Genomic DNA, 21,820 nt, shown 5'->3' on the forward strand with positions numbered 1-21,820 from the left:
ATCGAGATTCTCAGAAGAAAGGTCTAGCCAAGAAGCTTAGAGAAAAAGACGGCACTTCCCTTTTGAAATCCTCACCGTTCAGATCTCTTTATAGTTACCAAGACCTATTCGTAAAAAATTCTTGTTCGATTTTATATGTGAGCCAATATTTTAGGCCAATCTATTTGTTATTTGTAGATTTATTTCATCAATCAATAAATTTAAAAGTTTAAAGTTAAATCACCCCTTAATTAATTTGGTGAAGGAAATATTAAATTAAAATTCCCCATGTGCTGAAACCGAAGCCTGGACCCGCTGCTGATCAAACGATTTTTGATCTAAAGAAGAAAACCACGACCACCAAGGAATTTCACGTGAGTTATAAGTTTAAAGGGGCCCCAATCTACGCTTCGAAAATATTTCAGTGCAGAAAAATATAAAATTTTCTTTGTTAAATTATTGGCCACGCCGACAAGCGCTTTAGCATTAAGAGCCTAGAATTTATTCAATATTTAATTTATACGAACTTGTGGTTGATTAGCTATCCTCCGCTGCCAGAACCACGACCCCGAGCATTTTAAAAATATTTTATAATTCATTTTTCACTATTTTTTCAAAACTGTTAAACTTTATCAATTGTAAAATTCTGTCGAATCACGCATGGTATCATGCAAGCACAAGAACATTTTTAACTCTTTTTGTCAATGCTAAATTATTATCAATCTGTAAATCAAATTCTGAATCTGCACTGTATGATCATATATTTTATTATAATATATTCCAGTTTTGTTAATTTGTTTTCTGAGTTCGATTATTTCTTAAGCCTGTCAATTATTGTGTCTGATACGTTCTATATCATCAAGAACCGATCGAATACGATCATTGGAATAATTGAATTAAGCTGGATATTGGAACAGGTCTAAGTGGATGTAGCAAGTGGGGTCAGATCGAGATATTTATTCTTTATCCTTACCTGCTCATATATCAGCTTTTGTCTGTTACCAACCTCGACTTAGGAGCGAACACATCAATTGTACAGCAGATGCAGCCAGAGATCATATAATTCCTACAATAGAGCTTAAAACCCGACAAGACTCTGTTCTCGAAGTATATTCTGAACGATATTTGGTCCAAATACCGTATTTTAATCCTTCAGAACTTATTAGAGACGCAGTCCCGTAAATTATCTACATCGGGATTTTTGCTCGACCTGTATGATTTTGTATGCTCATTCTTCACAGGTAATAATTTTAAGGTATCTGTATTCAGTGTTTTGCGATCGCTACACTACTAATAAAAATTTCATCATTATACAATCTGTCATTAGAAGAATCAAGGGTGAGCGAGCGTTTAGGCCTCCCGCGATTCCGACAATTGCATTGAATCTTGTAGTGAATCAATCAGTCTGGTGTACACTCAGCGTCCACACACACAATTGCAAAATTTATAGCCTCTACACCATTGATTCAGTACAAGATTCACTCTACATGTGTGAAGCCGTTAAAAAACGCACCACATGATTTGCCGGCCCAACGTGAGGCATTTGGATACAGCACTACATGATTTGGCAAATCTCTCTACGTATGTGAGGCAAGTAAAATACCGCTTTACATGATTTGGCGCCCAACAGTGATAGGCATTGAAGAGGTGGATAATGACTACGAAGATTATTTAGTTGCTCAGTATACTATAGCGCTGACAACGGGAAAATTTTTTGAAAAATTTATGGTTGTTAATTTCTTCAAATTTAATATTAACTGTTCACTGTTATATAAAATAACAAGACGTACCATACCCAATTTTGAACAGAAAAGAAATTTATCGATTGATGAATTTTTAGAGAAAGAATCGAACTCAGAATTTCATTATTGTGTTATTCGAGAATTGGTCATACTATAAGTCATAGGTATAAGAAACACCATAAGAAAAGTCATATTATTTTATGAATATTAGGTCTATATTAAAACAATTTATAAAATTTTACGGAAAAGAGGATTGAAGTTATCTACATTTTAAAAAAACTTTTAAAGCATAAAGAGGGAAGTAAAATTAAATCACGGATATATTGCGGAATAATTCAAACAGAACACTGCTGCTTTTATATAACATTTTGCAAAGAATACTAGCCCTATATATAGAATTGCGGCAAGATATTATAAGAGTAAAATATTTATAATAATAGTAATAATAAATTATAAGAGGCGTACCTGTATTACCGCATAAGTGTCCATTGTGTATCCTATATGTTCTTGTCCTTTTTATGTTAACAATATTGCTAACTTGATTCATTTTATCACCGAACACATTGCTAAACCACTTTTTCTGTATTTCACTCACTACGAAGCTATAACAATTTCTATTGGATTTCTTACCAATTATTTTGTATATCACATCAACACTTTCACATTTTTTATTCACTACACCTTTTCGTCGCATTATTTTCTCGCAAACCATGGCAGGAAACGACCAGGTCAATCCAAGTCTGTCGGACACCGAAGACATCTCACCCGATCGCTCACCACCATCCGCATCCGCCACCGCATCCGTCGATTTCCATCCACATATACTGGATGACTTGTCGTCGACGCAGGTGGAGGAGAGCCGTATTCTAGTGGAAGATCCGTTGGCAGCCCAAGAGCCGGAAGACGAAACATCGGGAGAGCATACGGACGATGACGCCCCAGAGACAGGAACTCCCATTTCTCGTACTGTCGCTCGGATAAAAAACCAGAAGATAACCGTTCGCCATACTCCTGATCCCGCAATGGATATGGACACCCTCCTGAAAGCAATAGCCAAGATGAATGAACAAACAAAGGAAGAATTAAAAGAAGACAATAAACAAGCAAAGGAAGAATTAAAGAAGGAAATTCAAGAGGTAAAGAAAGACAACAAGCAAACCAATGAAGCAATAAACAAGCTGAATAAGGAAGTTCAAGAAGCAAAGAAGGTAAATGAACAGGGTTTGGAGAAGTTGAGTCAGCGGATGGATGGAGCATTCCGTGACACAGATAAAACCATCAAAAAATTAACTGAGTGTCTGGATAAATCAATTTTGGAAACCAATAATCGACTAGATGGGATATCCCAAGATATGCATACAAAAACAATTAACATCAAAGTCAGCCTAAAGGAACATGTACATGTGGAAAAGGATACAATGAGGGAGGTGAAAGTCAAACAAGCAAGCGAACGTGACACATGTATGGAAAACCAACCCACCGAGAATGTCAAGACTGAAGTCGCACCGCACCCTGCAGAACGCCGAGAGGAGCCGGACGACACCACCCGCCAAGCTGAGGATGACACCCATCAGGTAGAGGGACAGCCCGTACCACCGCGTGCAGACCACCAGGAGTCCAAGGACGTTGCCCGCCGAGTAGAAGAGCAGCCCGGACCGCCGACCGCAAGTATCTCCCATCCACCAAAGACAGCACCTGCAACATATAAACCCAGCACTCATGAAGATAATATTTCGCAAAACAATAGAAATAAAACAAAAACCCACAACAAATCAAAATCACAAGTGAAAGTAAAAACCTATGAATCAAAACAGCAAACAAGAAGGATTGCAATACGTCAAAGAAGAAAACCATCTAATAGAATTCATCTACACCGCCGTCATGTTAGGCTAAAATCCTACATCAAGCTTCCTACTAGCATGCAAGAGAGAAGAAAATCATCAAGAAGGGCCTACAACCACCGCAGTCATGTCCGGTTAAAATCAAGCCGACTGTACACCAGCATGCAGGAAAGAAAAATATCATCAAGAAAAACCCACAGACACCACCGGCATGTTAGGTTTAAGAATGTCAAACTACATGTCACCGGTCAACAAAGAAGGACAACATTGGCTGAAGAGATCTACCTACTTCGTCGGCACATTTGTTTTAAGAAAAGTTTAGTAAAACGGACAGTCACAAATCGGAATTGGACCTGGAATGACACCAAATCAAATTTAGATGGGGGCTCAAGGAAGAAATAATTTTTCAATCAACTAGAAACTACATTTGTGGAATACATCAATCATCAAACTTCTTCATAATCACAGCCTACCCATTGAATCATTACTTTGCAGACTAGCATTTTTCTACTGCAGCCTAATCAACATAACCTAACTTCGCCGCATCTCAGCTAATAAGGAAATATTATTAATTCACATCAAATGAAGAAATTATTATCAACTTTAAGTCAAGAAAATAAAATTACAAAACAACTCTAAAAATTACCAACCTGATCAAGCCATCCGCCTCATGTCACAGTCATCACAGGAAAAATCGCCTAGTACAATCCGCACAACTGAAAAACAGAAATAAGAATTATATTATCAACAGAAAATAATTGTAAATTAGAAATCAAATGAAGTTAGTAGTGAATGGGAGGAGAGAAAATAGACAAAGTTTATTTGAAAAAAATGTGTAAATCTAACCTCGAAATACAGAATCGATAGAAAAATCTATTCAGAGCCAAAGCCTGTTCGATAATTTTCTTGTCACACCAACCAATGTGTGCGAGATCATAGAATCAATTTTAATGGAATCAAAGCAATATCGTTATTAATTATTGTAACCTATTATTTAATGTGGAATTATAAGTAAAAAACACAACCAAAAATATATATTTATGTTAAATTGCACGGAATGCGCATGTTATATGTCATATAAATGTATCTCTAAAAAGCTCAAAAGAAAATGAAATTCTTACCTTCAAATGTGAAATTTATTATCGTTGCATCAAAAGATCATGAATTGTAATTCAAATTGATAAATATCATCTTGAAAGCATAATATTTGTAACCAGCATTGATAAAAATCAAAAATCACTTCAAGTGTAACCCTGTTTGTACACAACGTACTAAGCGTAAAAAAGAAATTGCTCGAGTCAAACGGTAGACAATTGTCAAGTCACCGAAGTTAAATCACACTCTCACCCAATTTATGTAAAAGCCAAAACAAAGAGTCGAAACTCGTAATAACCATGAAAAATGATGAAAATCTATTTTTGTTGCAAATACTGTTTGAATCCTAAGAGGATAATATGTTGAATTTTGTATATTCGTTATAGTTATGGGTCTGCTCATAAGCCACCCGTGAATGGAAGTTGTGGAGTTGTTTTAATGAAGGATCCAAAGAGACCTCATTAATTATTGTATTTCGATTGTATCCAATGGAAGGAACAATCAATTATTTATTTTCTCGTAGCCAAAAGTGCACGATATATCGTTTTTAGTGTTAAGTGTGGAGTTTTCGTAGAAGTAAGGAGATGAAATAGTGTATTCATCACAATATCGGATTTTTCAAATAGTCATTGTTTCGACTCATCTCCCAATTACCTATTTAAAATATCCTGGGGGCTTTGTGTGATGAATTTTCTAAATAGACCTCATGAGAAGAGAGAAAAATTGTGATTACTTTTAAAATGAAAGAATTTGCTAAAGGAATAGTTAGCGACCCAGCGATAAAGCTTACTTATCAGTAACTGTATATTAGATAAGAGTACCGTTCTGTACTGAATATTTTCTAGAAAATTATTCAACAAAATTATAATTATTCTGCAAATAAAGCACGAATTATTTATGAATTGCTCATTGAATTTCGAGGTTACACTTTGTTTACTATCGATCAGATGTTTTTAAACAGTTCAAACGCAGCTGACTGATTCAAAGTATTGTCAAATGTCATGCTGGCTTCACGCAAGGTATAATATCATTTCTAAAAATTATAAAACTATCAATAAAGGACCAAGAATTTCGAATAAAAAATAAAATGTATGTATTATCGTTGAAATTATTTATCATTTAAGAAATTATATTATATGTCAGGTCTTATTGTAACTAACTCGGTCATAGCATGAAATTATATTATTGGTAAAAAACTGCAGAAATTAATTATAACAGTCTCAGACATAATAAAAATTGTATAAGAATATTAATTTATTAATTATTACTTCAACTGAACCACATGGTAATTAAATCTCTTTGGCAAGCCTAAGCCAATCATAGTGCATAAAAATAGCACCAAAAAGGTGATCGTTTGAAAGCAACACATGTTAATCTACTATCAGACAACAAACCTGCCTTATCATATACGCTAGCACATGCACATTGTATGAGAGGAACTATGTCTAGAAGATTAAGCAGTTTTAAGAATTACATAATTGAATTATTATTGTAATTAAAGGAATTATATTCTACTGCCTGCCACTGACGTCATGTCTACGTCACAATCATTCTACCAATGGCAAATTTTTCATGCAAATTATTACATCGAGATTCTGAGAAGAAAGGTCTAGCCAAGAAGCTTAGAGAAAAAGATGGCACTTCCCTTTTGAAATCCTCACCGTTCAGATCTCTTTATAGTTACCAAGACCTATTCGTAAAAAATTCTTGTTCGATTTTATATGTTTTATTTGTGAGCCAATATTTTAGGCCAATCTATTTCTTATTTGTAGATTTATTTTCATCAATCGATAAATTTAAAAGTTTAAAGTTAAATCATCCCTTAATTAATTTGGTGAAGGAAATATTAAATTAAAATTCCCCACGTGCTGAAACCGAAGCCTGGACCCGCTGCCGATCAAACGATTTTTGATCTAAAGAAGAAAACCACGACCACCAAGGAATTTCACGTGAGTTATAAGTTAAAGGGGCCCCAATCTACGCTTCGAAAATATTTCAGTGCAGAAAAATATAAAATTTTCTTCGTTAAATTATTGGCCACGCCGACAAGCGCTTTAGCATTAAGAGCCTAGAATTTATTCAATATTTAATTTATACGAACTTGTGGTTGATTAGCTATCCTCCGCTGCCAGAACCACGACCCCGAGCATTTTAAAATATTTTATAATTCATTTTTTCACTATTTTTTCAAAACTGTTAAACTTTATCAATTGTAAAATTCTGTCAAATCACGCATGGTATCATGCAAGCACAAGAACATTTTTAACTCTTTTTGTCAATGCTAAATTATTATCAATCTGTAAATCAAATTCTGAATCTGCACTGTATGATCATATATTTTATTATAATATATTCCAGTTTTGTTAATTCGTTTTCTGAGTTCGATTATTTCTTAAGCCTGTCAATTATTGTGTCTGATACATTCTATATCATCAAGAACCGATCGAATACGATCATTGGAATAATTGAATTAAGCTGGATATTGGAACAGGTCTAAGTGGATGTAGCGAGTGGGGTCAGATCGAGATATTTATTCTTTATCCTTACCTGCTCATATATCAGCTTTTGTCTGTTACCAACCTCGACTTAGGAGCGAACACATCAATTGTACAGCAGATGCAGCCAGAGATCATATAAATTTCTACAATAGAGCTTAAAACCCGAGAAGACTCTGTTCTCGAAGTATATTCTGAACGATATTTGGTCCAAATACCATATTTTAGTCCTTCAGAACTTATTAGAGACGCAGTCCCGTAAATTATCTACATCGGGATTTTTGCTCGACCTGTATGATTTTGTATGCTCATTCTTCACAGGTAATAATTTTAAGGTATCCGTATCCAGTGTTTAGCGATCGCTACACTACTTATAAAAATTTCATCATTATACAATCTGTCATTAGAAGAATCAAGGGTGAGCGAGCGTTTAGGCCTCCCGCGATTCCGACAATTGTATTGAATCTTGTAGTGAATCAATCAGTCTGGTGTACACTCAGCGTCCACACACGCAATTGCAAAATTTATAGCCTCTACACCATTGATTCAGTACAAGATTCACTCTACATGTGTGAAGCCGTTAAAAAACGCACCACATGATTTGCCGGCCCAACGTGAGGCATTTGGATACAGCACTACATGATTTGGCAAATCTCTCTACGTATGTGAGGCGAGTAAAATACCGCTTTACATTGTTTAAAAGTAGACTTGAGATGTGCGAACACTAACATCAGATGATCAATTTTCATAACAGCAAGGAAAATTGTGTGAGTGCGCCACATCAGATTTTCCTCATATTTTTCTTTGTTTTCCTTTGTAATTATAACAGCCTCGATGTAGGGGCTGAATTTTCAATTTTGATACAATTGCGGCTTAATTGGGACTAGTTGGGAAGAATACATAGCGAAAGTGTGAATCTCTAGCCCATCTGTTGAAGGTGTGGAACAGCCAAGTTGACACTCTTGTTGGGGAGTTGAAAATTTCTCTCCCACTGTAACAATGGTAGGAAACACATGAAATGAGAAAGTTTCAAGTTCAAGTTTCAAGTTTTATTGTTTACATCAGCAATACAACAACATAAAAAACATCTCATCAGATACCTATAACTAACAATTCAAAGATACTAAGCACTTCTGAAAGGTTAATTTGGCACTATATCATGATGTATCAATAATACAGTAGAAATTAACTTCAAACTTATAAGTACACAACTCATATCAACATTTTTGAATAATGTAACTGATGGTGGAAATGAACCTTAACATTGTATGTGAGAACCGATGCAAACAAAGATACTATTCACAAAAGAGCTTCCGCAAAGCCCTTGTGCGTGAATAGGAGTTTGAATAATGAGACATATAAAAACGATAAGACACATACACACATGCATTCACACAGTCATCACTATTCGACAATTGACACATCAGAGCATTCCCCTCATTACATATATTTCATAGTGATATAAACTTCATGTGAACAGTAGGGAGGAAGCCACCACCTATAAATTGACCAATAGGTTTTTAAGGCAGAAAAAAGAATTTAAGACAGAAGAGAGAAGAAAAAGAAGAATGTTTAGGTTTTATGACAATTTATTTACTTAGCTTACCACTCTGAAGAAATTTTCAATTTCCAAAGGTGAATACCCAACACTTCGTTTTACGGATGAATTGTTTGCAAATTTTCAGTTTCCTTATTTCCTCAGGAAGGATACTGTGAAATTTTGGTCCCAGAAAAATGAAACATCTTTGAAAGGTGGTACAGTTGGGTTTGGGAAGTCTCAAAAGCATTCGTGTAGTTTGCCGTGTAACCAAACTGTCTTGTCCAATATTTTCCATCAAATATCTATCCACACTCATCTTATAAAACAGGGATAGAGCTTTCAACACATACATATATCTGAAAGGGAGTATCCCCAATGATTTAAACATAGGGAAAGTATGAGCCCGTCTACTAGCACCATAAATGACCCAAATGACAGATTTTTGTAGAACTATAAGATTTTAAAAATGTGACAAGAATGTGAAAGCATAGCAAGAAATGCCATACTCCAACCTACAATTGAAAAAAGCAAAATACATCATGCGAAGAAAAGATACAAGGAAGAACTCTCTTAATTGATAAAATGTCTTTACTAAATATAGAAGGTACCTTTTATTTTTCTTATGTGAAAGTCCCAAGTTGAACTCTGGTCCAAAATGAATCCTAAATATTTGACGGACTCTGATTGTTTTATAACTTCACAGTCACAACCCACCGAATCTGGGAAATAGATAGTTGCTATCAAAGAGAAGTTTATGTAGGAGGTTTAAGCTGCATTAATTGCTAATTTGTTGCAATCAAACCAACATCGCAGATCAAATAGATCATGCTGAATCATTCTATGAAATTCACTTTCGTCTTTGGCTGAGTATGCTGGGGCTGTGTCATCAGCAAAGGATGTAATGGATCCATTAAAAGTATGAGAAAATAAATCATTGATGTACACTAAAAATAGTATTTGACTCAAAACTGATCCTTGTGGGACACCATATTTAACCATTGCCAAATCACTATCACTGTTAGAAATTGAAACATATTGATTGTGATCTGACAAATATGATCCCAGCCACATGTTAGCCACCCCACGGATTCCAGCAGCATGAAGCTTTTCCAAAAGGATATTGTGCTCTGCAGTGTCAAATGCTTTTCTTATGTCTAAGAATAGACCTGACGTTCTGTACTTGAGGTGTATTGATCCCGTGATAGATATCTGCCATGCCATGAACTTGTTAAGCATCTGCTCTGTACTTAAGCCCTCCTGGAAACCAAATTGATCCCTATGAAAGAACTTTACTGTACTGGAAAAGGATATTATCCTTTTTTTAAAAAGTTTTTCAAAAATTTTTGAAAAAACTGAGAGTAATGAGATGGGTCTGTAATTTGAGATTTCTGTGTTAGATCCACTTTTGAATATCGGAATCACTTTTGCAGTTTTGAGTCTAGTTGGGAATTCACCCTCTGAAAAGCTCGCATTAAAGATGTGACACAAAATAGGTACTATTGCATAAGATATTGATTTTATTAAATAAAATGATATATTATCCGGTCCGGAGACTTTCCTTCCTTCAATATTTTTATTTCAGTTAATAATTCAAAAAAGTTATGGGTTTTAGAAAGAAAGAGTTACAGAAATTGATAGTTTTGAATTTTCTATTATAATTATCATTCATTGATTCATCTGGATCATTTATAGAAGAAATTATTTCTTGTGGTATGTTTATGGAGTATTCATTGAATTTATTTGTGTTGAGTTTTTCATCAATCAAAACACTATTTCCACAATGCAGATGGATAGGCTTTTTTTTAGAAGTAGCTTGACCACAATGATCATTGATGATCTCCCACTGCTTCTTTACAGGAAAAGTCTTCAATTTTGCAAAGTATTTATATTTTTGTTCTTTTATCAGTTTATTTATATTACTCTTTGCAGTTAAAAATCATGTTTATAATTATTATTTTGGGGATATTTCTTGTGTTTTTTGTTAAGTTTATCACGATTTCTAATTGCGAGGCAAATGCTATCTGTCATCCATGGTTTCAAGTGCTTATTATTTAAAAAAAAACTTTTGCGCTGGTAAGTGCACTGATTTATATAGTTGAGGAGTACATCCATGAATATGGAAAACTTGCCATTGAGGTGTTTCGGTGATTGAACTGTACTGGACAGTTGGGCCAAAACTTGTGCTGAATAAGACATCGGTTTCCTTTTATATACATCATGGGTAGCCCTGTATAAATGTATCCTAACATAACTAATTCTAATATGAGAAGGGAAAATATAATGACTTGAAAGCATTCTGGCTAACTGAGAAATATGTAATGGGCAACACTTCAAGCAGATTACAGAGCTCGAACATGACAAACACTAAAATCTTATAATATTAATAATAAAGAAACACCATACCAAAAATCCAGAATTATCGTTAATGCATGAAAAATCATACAATGTGCTCGGAAGGTTAGGTTGAAAGACATCTTATAAATTAGGAATTACAGAAAAATTACCAAGAGAAAAACAAGAACTTATAGCATATTTTGCTTCCACTGAGTTTACATCTACTACAAAATTAATATAAGTTTCAAGAAGTTGGCAGAAATAAAACTTTAAAATAAATTTATCAAGGAACATTGCAACGAGCACATTTCAATAGACCAGCTCATGGCAGAAGAACAAGCAAGTCACCAAACGGAAAAAGGATATGCAAAACTTTAGTTTTGCATTGCCAACTGCACCAAATAAAACACATATTTAAGAGTTTAATTAATTTAGGTTAGTTCTAAGTCATCGCTGTATATAATTTTAAGATTTGATAATAAATTTATATTTCTCAAATGTATTTTAATAATTTATTAAACCAAAATGGATCTTTTCCAAATAACTAATGAATGGATATCGAATAACGATGTTCGATATTTTGTGTTCGATTAAAATCGATCTACATTAATAGCGCCAAATTTGAAATTCTAAAAGTGTCAAATTATTGTAATATTGTAATATTACACCATCAACAAGGTTACAATCATATAAATTAGTCCAGTAGTGTTCCATCAATAAGTCAGCTAACTTCTTGAAATCTGTTATATTTTGAACTACTGGAGTAGCATATCTGTCTCTATATTCAGGTATTGACAAAGAAGCTGAAATCGCTCTGTGGTCAGTAATGAGCGATTCAATCACTGCACTCCGAACTTTTATCCTATTATATTTCGACTTGAAGAAAATGTGATCAATACAAGTTGAACTCAAATCTGTTACACGGGTATCAATATCTATGAGCGATTGATAACCGTTAGAATGCAAAATTTCCAAATAGTCAAAAGCTCCAGGATTATTAAATCATTAATATAATTATTAATGTCCCCCAGAACCATTGAGTCACCCTTACATCCTTCACTCTCCAAAAATTGGCCAAAACTATTCAGAAAAACATCCATTCCAACAAACTGCCATCTGTACAAGTTCAAAATGCTGAAAATGTAGTTAAGAATTTTAAAGTGCAGTAAAACTGAATCAGCACCATCAATTTTTGATTCCTCCCGCGAACACACAATACCTCGGCTAGATGAGACAAAAATGATAATACCTGATGCCCTACTTACATCATTACCGGTAGAGTAATTATCATATCCTTCGATGTTGTAGGGGCTGGTATCATCGATCGGTTGAAACCAGGTTTCAGTTGAGATAATTACATCCGGCTTTACTTTCCAGCAACTAAGGTACATTAAAAATGAATCAAAATTTTTATCCAAACTACGGATATTTTGGTGAAAAATTGTGATGTTTTCACCGTTTGTTAGAAAGCACGTGTTAACATCAGTGGTGTCCCCCACAGATTCACAAATTTCAACCATTACTAATGATGAAGTTATTCTGTATAGTATAATAACGAAGGTTATGCTCGATACTAATAGGTGATAAAACATCAATCATTGAGATGACACACACACAAATCATTCGTACAACATTCATACACAACACATAAACACGATAGATGAAGTAAGAAATACATGAGCATACAAAGATTCTATTAGCAATAACAGAAGAAGATTCATTTGTTCTTCTGAAATTAGAAAGAACTTCGCTCATATCGTCCTCAAACAGAACAATAGACATGCCAAGCCCACCGGCACCGATGTAATAGAATATATGAGATGATGAAGTTCATGCATAGACTGAGTGTATTGAATTTTGATAGGGGTGATAAAAGTCAATAATAGTAGTAGGCTCGAAAGCAAGTAGTTAGCATTATTACTGAAATTGATAAGAAATGAAAATCAAACTACGACTACTACAGTAGATCACAATCTTATCTTTTAGCGAAAATCATTTTCGAGAGGTCAGCCTAAAGCTATTCTTATTTTCTTTACGACATAACTAATTATCAAGCAGAATATTTGAACGGGAGAAAGAATGCGAGAGAGATAGTGAGCGAGAGACAGAGTGAGTGAGAGAGAGAGCGTGAGACAGAGAGAGTGAGTGAGAGACAGAGTGAGTGAATGAGAGAAGAGAGAAAACCTTACAATTAGTTCCATCAATATTGTTTACCAAGCTCTTCCCTAAAATAATCTATGCTGTACTATTGACAAAAGCAAGGCCAGAATGATGATATTGGATCAAACACCTTCTTATTCCATTGTAGGAGAGTCAACTAAATACCGTAGTTTAATCCTCTAATCTAACAGGTTGAAAACAGAAGTAGTAGTTCCAATCAGTTGGCTATTCAATTAATAATAAAAGCATATTAAAAGCGTTTTTCTCGTGCTCTATAGTTCAGAAACTATTATATTATTATTTTTCAATGATATTAATTCTATTCAACACTAGTTCTGATTTGCATAAAACAGTATGGAGGATATCGACTCAGTATCGTACTGTTGCGCAAACAACTCTAGAAATATTGATCCATAATCACCATTGATGCATTTCGATTCAAGCCCTACTGAACAAGACAGATGGAATCAAGACATTTAATACTGAAATACAACAAGCAAATATGTTTAAATGATAATGTAACTTGTGCATTTATTTTATAATCAGTTAACGAGAGTGATAACGATAACGAAATTAGTGAATATAGCAATACATTAATAAAATAATATTATTGATGATTTCATACATGGGCCTATCGTGTTACCATGATTCTCATCACAAAACAATAAAAATAATATAAGTTGAAATGTAAATCAATATTGTTTTGTTTTAAAAATTTAGATTAATACTGCATCTAAAGTCCTCAAATGACTTTCTCAGGTTTCGCTCACGCTCAAGATAGTAAAATAGTTCATAAGAGCTGCATTTGAGCATAGAAATATTAAAAGCAAATACATATTATTAGTCTCATTTATGAATGAGTGGGATTGCTCACTGGCATAAATAGAAGAATTCCAAGTACATAAAAAAAATATTGTAAATAAACATAAAAATTGAAAATAAATAAATAAAATGAAAAAAAAAAAATAAAATAAGACAAGCAGCTGCACTACCTTCTATAGTTGTGGTAAAAAACCTGGGCACTTTCACTTAGTACTGGCGTTGGAGGCGGTGATTGTCGGCCTATCCTGTTCATCCAGCGTCCAGTATAAACGTCGCGCTCTCGAGTCAGCCGTCTTCCTCACGTACACCTTGCCATCCCTCACCCATGCGTGTTTTAGGTTCCCTGCTTTGATGCTGTTTTTTACCTGCCTCAGAAGATCTTTGTTGTGCTTGGTCAAGTGTTCATTCACGTAGACAGGAGTTGTCCCTAAAGATGCCGATACGTCCACCGCTTTTATCCTGATGGTCCTAGCCGCCTTCAGCCATTCTGCCCTTATTGAACGCCGTACAAACTGAGCTATTATAGCCGGCGGAAAACCGATTCTTGAGGGCGGCAGTCGATGTGCTATCGATATATCCTCCGGTTTAAGCTTCAGAGCTTGAGCGACCGCACACAGAAGAACATATAATATGTCCTCATCCTTCGTGACAGGAATTCCTTGGATCTCAATGTTTTGTAATTTTGAATATTGTTGAGCTTCCATAGACACCCACTTTAGATCACTTATATCCTTAAGATCAGCTTGCTATTGTCCTCCCTCAATTTGCTGCACTGCGACTTCAAACTCACATTCTCGCTCTCAACTAGTGACAATTTCTTCTCTAGACTGTCGAACGAAGTTTTCATTGACGCCAACGCCTCATGAAGAGATGCAAAGTTCGCCGACGATTCATTTTTATTTACCTCCATCTGACTTTGTATATTCTTCAACATGCCCTTAACGGACGTATCATCAGTGTCACTATCGGCTTCAGTGGTGTTGGATGGTGTTGTCCCAGTTTCTGTGGTGTTCGATGTTGTCGTCCCAGAGCACTGATCACATCTCCATGATGTTCCGCTCGCGAGCATGGCGTTTAGTTTCGCAACCGTGCATATTCAACAGCACCCTGGGTGAAATTTATTAGCACATGATGCACACTTTGCAACGTCCTGAACGTTTTTGGAAGGCTGCTTGCACATGAAGCAACTCATTTTAATACCTAGTATTATACGACGATATAACAAATAAGTTTCTTCACTCAAACGACGAAATTTAATCACAGTAAAGCAAGAGATCACAAACTCACTCGAAACCTAGTCACAATCGAAAAATTCTCACTAGAGTGAATTATTTTAAAAGAAATAATGTGTAGGCAATAATAGTAGGCAGCCTTTAACTTGTTTACGGAGTCGGTAGGCCGGCACGAGCTACCGTCCAGTTCGGCTGTCCGAATTCAACTGAACGTAATAATGATACATTAGATTAAAGAGAATTTGATACTTTTCAATTCAACGATAAGCGTTCATTTTTACATTCCTTTTTGTTGAAGAGGATAAATGGATAACAACCTGCAGCTATTTTATCAATTTCACACGTTGAAGAGCGAATATCTTGAGAACTGTAAGAAATATCAGAAAACTCCACTGAATAAAAGTTGAGAGGAATTCATCAAGCATTCTTTCGAATGGTTTTTTTTATGTCGGTTCAGTGCATTATTCCCAAGATGTAAGTGTCTAAGGAAAAAGTTGAAAAATGCAACTTTTAAACCACCCTCATCCCTCTAGCATGAGTAAGGATTGGGACTTTTGATATGTTCACCTCCTAACTGTTCCTAACAAAGCTGCAGAGTCCAAAATTTTTATTCAAAACATTCTCTCCAAATTTCTTTGTCAAATGGTCTATTGTTGCAAAACAGGGGATATCACACTCAACACTAGAGCTGCTGCAACAGTCTTTGGGAATGCGTGAAGTGTGAAACTATACATCAAAATCAAGAGAATTCAACGCTCTATGAGCTGATATATCAGCATGATGTCTCATCGATTTGAAAAAGCTATAAGAGTGAAAATAGCAAAAATGGAAGCAAACCAAGTTTTTTCTAAATGTAACTCATTCAAGAGCAGATATCTCGTAAACTATAGTGAATTTGTTGTCAAGGACTGTTTGTTACAAAAATAGATTCAAATTAGGCGAACTGTATTTGCAGGCATGGAGACATAACAGAATGACGTACGAGATGTTGCTCCAACCAACAATAATAGAAGATGAAACAATCCATGAGTGTTTGAAATATCTAGAATTTCAATAGTAAGATCTTGTTGCGTTTATCTAGTTTTTGGCCTCTGATCATAGTTGAGAAAAAAATTGATTTCAAGCTTTAAAGGCCGGTTTTTCTTCCATGTATATTTTGTGAGCTTTAATATTGTAAATTACAAGTAATTAATTTGTTCTTTTTGTTATACGCTGTGTGTGTTTGATTGAGAGATCGGTATGATGCTAAAAAGTATTTGCTTTTCAGACTGGCTGAATCTTCCAATACACCTTGTTGGGGAGTTAAAGTGTCCAAAGAGGTTGAATACAAATTGGAGAATAGGAAAGATGTTCATACAAAACGAATAAGCTTCGAAGGGTATGGACTTGTCATAGGGTCGTTCACTGAGCATACTCTCGGAAAGGTCAACGATTATTTCAAGTGAGTTGATCCATTAGGGTACAACCACACTGAAAGCTAAGCTGAGCGGAGCGGAGCGTGGCGTGGCGATCTAGAGCGGAGCGTGGCGTGGCGTGGGCAGAGCGTTCATGATACACACAGGAAGCGTCTGAGTGTCAAGCGGCAAGGGCCTAGAAAATGGCAATGTCTATGTTTGCACGGACATTACTTTGAGAATAATTATTACTCAAATAATTATTGGATATTATCCAAGCATTCTAGGACAGAGTGGGTTAATGAAATTAACTTGGATCGTCGACTATTTGGTGAATATCACCATCTGTTTAATGTGTTAAGAAAGCATGAGTCCCGATTTTTTGAGTACATGTGAATGTAAACTTCAACCTTTGATTATATTTTTACGAGAGTGAAGCCTGATTTGGAAAAACAAGTCATTAATTGGAGGAATCCAATATCTGCTGAAGAAAGAATTGTAATAACAATAAGGTAACCATATTTCATGGAAATATGAATGAAATGGATTAGAATAGCCTTACTTTTAATTTCAAAGTTCAATAGATGGATTTCCCCTTTGAATAATCAAATAATACACATTACAGGGGAATTTGGGCAAACATTTGAATATAGTAGTGTACTAGATGGTGTGGAAATGTAGTAGAACAAGTGCATTGTTATGTACAAGAGTAGACCACTTGTATGTACATTAGTAGGGCACTCGCACTTTGACGCTTTGACGCTCCGCGTGTAGACGTTCTAAAGTTTGACGCACGCTCCGCTCCGCTTTGCGAGTAGACGCTTTCAGTGTATTTTAGCTCATTACTTAGAATGATATTGTTCACGACGCTCCTCAATGCCACACCACGCTCCGCTTTCAGTCTAGTTGTACCCCAAGTACCTAAGAAACTTAATTAGAGAATATTATTTTTCACTATAGCCTATATTATTTTCATAAAACGAAAATCCTAATTAAATGCCGTAAATGACCCCGAAAACTTCTCGTACTGCAAATATTGACAACAGGTTTAACAGCTGAATGGATTAACAGGGTAAGCTATTATTCATTGATTAGCATTTGAATAAATGCAATTTCCAATTCATTTCCAGCTATTATTTACTAGCTTGCCCTACAGTAACTATATTATTACCCACAGTATGGCCATTGACTGTCACGCTTCTGATTGGTTAGCTCGGTCACATGGTACAAATCATCCATTAAGATTCCAAAGAAACTTTCAAGTCCTATCTTATAGCATCAGACACTTGGAACATATTCTTTATTCTTTATTCTTTATTATACTTATTAGTATTTACTTGGCTAAGATTATAATCTTATAAGGCCCACCGCAAAGTAGACCGTGGAATGTTTTGTGAACCATTGCTAGGCTTCTCTAGACATCCGTGTAATACATATAATACATATATGTGGAATAATCCACATTTCTGCTGATTGATTATGAATAATTCTAAAGCAATGGTTTACAATGCATCACTCGGCGTGGGTTGCTTCCCGTGGATTAGCATGGGTCTACTTTGCGGCGGGCCTTAGCCAGTTCTTCCCTAATTATAGTAAAGATGAATATAATACAATACAGAACTCCGGTATTTTAATTAACAAGTAATCCATTTTAAGGTGTACAGCATTATCGGAGAAGACACTCTACAATGGAAATCATGATTTGGAGGTGTTGAAGTGGTCTAACAGAAATCGATTTGAACAGTCTCCAAAAGAGAGGCTGAATGTGGCTGAACATTTCGTGGTCATCAGACAAGAGGTTTGGAACTGCAGGGACTACAATAGAAAGGTTAGTGTTCACTTGTTTTATTAGATACACCTATTCCACCTCTTAGCAGGTCATCTAATAATTGCGAATTATTGCTACAATGCTCACTAGCTTCAGTCGGATATGGGTCGGGTTTTGTAGCCATACTGACTTGTGAAGATACCGGACCTACACTTCTCCACCCATCCTGATTCTTTACCCTCTGCTTTTGTCGCTAAGTATTTAAATTCAAGGGAAGAGTGTTCGCCCATGCCGTTGCTGACCGTTTCGGCCCTCAGGCCTTGGGTGGGTGTTGAAAGGGATTAAGTTAATCCTATACAATGAGACTTATCCGGATATCAGATCCCTACAAATAATTCTATTTAGAAAAGTAGTAGGCAGTCTGAACCAACTGTGGATTGTTGGCAGGCAAACTAAATCTGCGAGTCCGGAAAAAGGTTTTACTATAGGGTTTAGGATGAGAGCTATGGGGTATAGGTATGGTGGATCTATAGAGTTGTTAGTGGGTATTAAAGATATAGTTGAATAGGGTCCGGTATAGAGATTTGATAGAGGAAACGCAATTTGAAACTGCGGGACCGGTACTGGGTAAAGGTTATAGTTGTTAGAGTATATGAGATGTAGGGTATAAGCACAGAATAACATAACAATGAGTGTTCCTTACTCCGTGGTATAATCTATAGTGTTTGGGGTATAGGATGTTAGGTATAAAGTATAAAATATAGAGCATGGGGTATAGGGCGTGCGTTATAGGGTATGAGTTGTGGAGTATAGGGTATAGGGTGTGCAGTATAGGTTATAAGCTATAGAGAATAGGAGTAGAGAGAAATGGAGGCTTTTGGGACAACCTTGACCTTGTTTCCAACGTTCAAGGTCATCAAACCTAAGCTGGTGATATGGCTCATAAATAGCTATCTAGTGTATAAATTTGAAGAAAATGATTAGAGCCGTTTTTGAGAAAACCGTGAAAAACATGGTTTTTTAGCCATTATCCGCAATTTTCTCCGCCATTTTGAACTGAATTTCATTGAATTTCTTATTGTCGGATCCTCATGGTATAAGGACCTTAAGTTTAAAATATCGAGTCAATTGGTTGAGTTATCGTGTTCACAGACACACACACACACACACACATACACACACACAGACCAACACCTAAAAATAATGTTTTTGGACTCAGGGGACCTTGAAACGTATAGAAAACATGGAATTGGGGTACCTTAAATTTTTTTGGAAAGCAATAATTTCCTTACCTATGATAATTGGGCAAGGAAAGAAAAAATATATGGATATTATGTATCTTGACCACAGAATAAGAAAAGTCTTTCAACATTTTTGATAACTCTAATAAGAAGTATGTTAATGGATAAATATTGGGAAATTAGAAAAAATTATTTTCAATTAAAAAACAATTATTTCTCATCGCAATCAATGTATTTTGATGAGAAGAATGAGAAATGTAATTTTTTGATAACTATCTTAAATAACAAGATAATTGAGAAAAACTGACCCACAAGACTTTCACTCTAAATAATTGTTTTTTTTTATCAAATATCATTCTAAAATATATGGATATTATGTATCTTGACCACATAATAAGAAAAGTCCTCTGACATTTTCCGATAGCTCTTATTATAATGGTGTTATTAAATTCTTGTAAGCTCTTCATGGTGGGGGAATCTGATATGTATTTAAGACAGTGCTCATAGAACTGCTTTACCAATCTGACTTGGAAGTGCAGAGCAGATTTGAAGTGCATAGCATCATTAACAAACTTACCATAATATAAGTAATAAATGATAATCCACAATCCTCTAATCATATTCAATTATGTGAGTTGAATCGACTGAGAAGGTGATTGTGTTTTTCAAAAAAAAGACTGATCTTCATGTTGCAAGAGCTCGATGTCGACTGCCTCTCGACAATTAATTTATTGCAAGCTGCTCTATCATCTTATCTTAGAGATAGTAAAATGTAATTGGTGGGGAAGCCGGCTGCTCACCTAACTCCTCCCCCCCAGTCACTACTATCTCTAAGATTCACAAAACAAAATAAATAAGTTAACAAACAAGGATATGAGAAAGAGAAAAGAGGAAAAACAGAAAAAAATTATCTTCTGTGATTGTAATGTGGATGTTTTTTCAATCTCTTGATTTGCTGCATGTGAACTATTTCATGTCGCGAAGACACATCATTCACCTTCTTCAACTTTAAACGATTCCGTGGTAGTAGAGCCTGAACCACATACGCACCCACAAATCGTTGATCAGTCTTTCTCCTTTTGTAGTGATTCTTTTTGAACACCTTGTCTCCAACTTGAATCTTACTTTCAATTTCTTCTGCTTTTGTATTATAATGTGTGACTAACGAGTTTGTTGTCACATATTTTCTGTCTGACTGGTTCCTGCACTTCCTGATGATCCTTCAATTCGAACGGTGTAATTCCCGTGGTTGAGTGTATGCTATTATTGTAAGAAAATATCGCTCTTGCCATGGCTTTCTTGCCTGCGATGAGCTTATCTGCTTCCAGGAGATGTAGTAATGTAGATGATCTGTCAGTGTACTGTGCAATCTTTCTATCATCCTATGAGATCGCGGGTGTTCCGTTGTTGTGTAGTGACTCTTTATTCCATATTCTTCAAGTACGGCTTTTACATGGTTGTTGCAGAACTCTTTTCCGCGATCCATAACTAATTCGTGAGGAGTCTGATATAATCCAAACAATCGTATTAAATTTACAACTAGACAATAAGCTGTTTCATTCTCGAGTGGCCAAGCAGTTGCCAATTTGGTGAATCGATCGATTGAAGTGAGATATTTCTCTTTATTATAATAGAATACGTCCACCTCTACAGTATGGAAAGGTCGTTCGGGTGTTGGAGCTAACTGTAATGGTGTTCTGTAGGGTGTTCTATCATATTTAACTCGCTCACATGTCACACATCGACATAGAATATCACTTACTGTTTTTATCATATTCAGTCGAAAGTATTGTCTTTTGTAATGTTCAACTGTTTCCTCCACTCCTCGATGATTTGTTCTCCCTGTATGATATTGTCTAATGATATCACTTCGACGTTCTTCATCCTTCACCGTTTCTACCTTTTTGGTGCACATAATCATTCTGATATCTCTATTCCATTCAACACCCTTATATAGTTCTTTAATCTTTTCCACAAATAGCTGGTCTTCTGAGTATACGTAATATATTTTCCCTTGTGTTGTCAACTGTCTAATTGTACTGCTAAGTTCATTATCTAACGTTTCCGGTGGATTACTTATTGTCGTCTTACTAATAGGGTCGTACCTATGTATTTGTGTTTCAATAATTCCTTCTTCTTTTTTCTTTAGAATGAGATGATTCCGCTTATTATCAATG

At 35.4% G+C, this 21,820-nt stretch overlaps 2 protein-coding genes across 3 annotated transcripts in view; one reads left to right on the plus strand and one right to left on the minus strand.

The window, feature by feature from the left end:
• LOC111052006 overlaps positions 1-21,820 on the plus strand; it is a 469,556-nt gene that overhangs the window by 52,371 nt on the left and 395,365 nt on the right. For both annotated transcript variants that reach the window (XM_039435624.1, XM_039435625.1), the window contains exons 2-3: positions 16,508-16,681; positions 18,291-18,462. In XM_039435624.1, coding sequence (XP_039291558.1) covers positions 16,508-16,681; positions 18,291-18,462 — 346 coding nt within the window. The remainder of the gene's footprint in view (positions 1-16,507; positions 16,682-18,290; positions 18,463-21,820) is intronic.
• On the minus strand, positions 2,130-3,712 carry LOC120353076. The gene is made up of 2 exons (XM_039435626.1): positions 3,202-3,712; positions 2,130-2,761 (listed from the first exon to the last, which is right to left on the minus strand). The coding sequence occupies exons 1-2, from the start codon at positions 3,440-3,442 to the stop codon at positions 2,451-2,453; spliced, it is 552 nt and encodes a 183-aa protein (XP_039291560.1). The 5' UTR covers positions 3,443-3,712; the 3' UTR covers positions 2,130-2,450.

This window comes from Nilaparvata lugens, chromosome 9, assembly GCF_014356525.2.
Source record: "Nilaparvata lugens isolate BPH chromosome 9, ASM1435652v1, whole genome shotgun sequence".
Taxonomy (NCBI): domain Eukaryota; kingdom Metazoa; phylum Arthropoda; class Insecta; order Hemiptera; family Delphacidae; genus Nilaparvata; species Nilaparvata lugens.

Coding starts and splice junctions, on each gene's coding strand:
- LOC120353076 (XM_039435626.1), bottom strand. CDS start 3,442: ATGAGTGCTGGGTTTATATGTTGCAGGTGCTGTCTTTGGTGGATGGGA. Junction 2,762..3,201: donor CTTCAGTCTTGACATTCTCG/GTGGGTTGGTTT, acceptor TATTGCTTTCAG/GAGGGTGTCCATATCCATTG.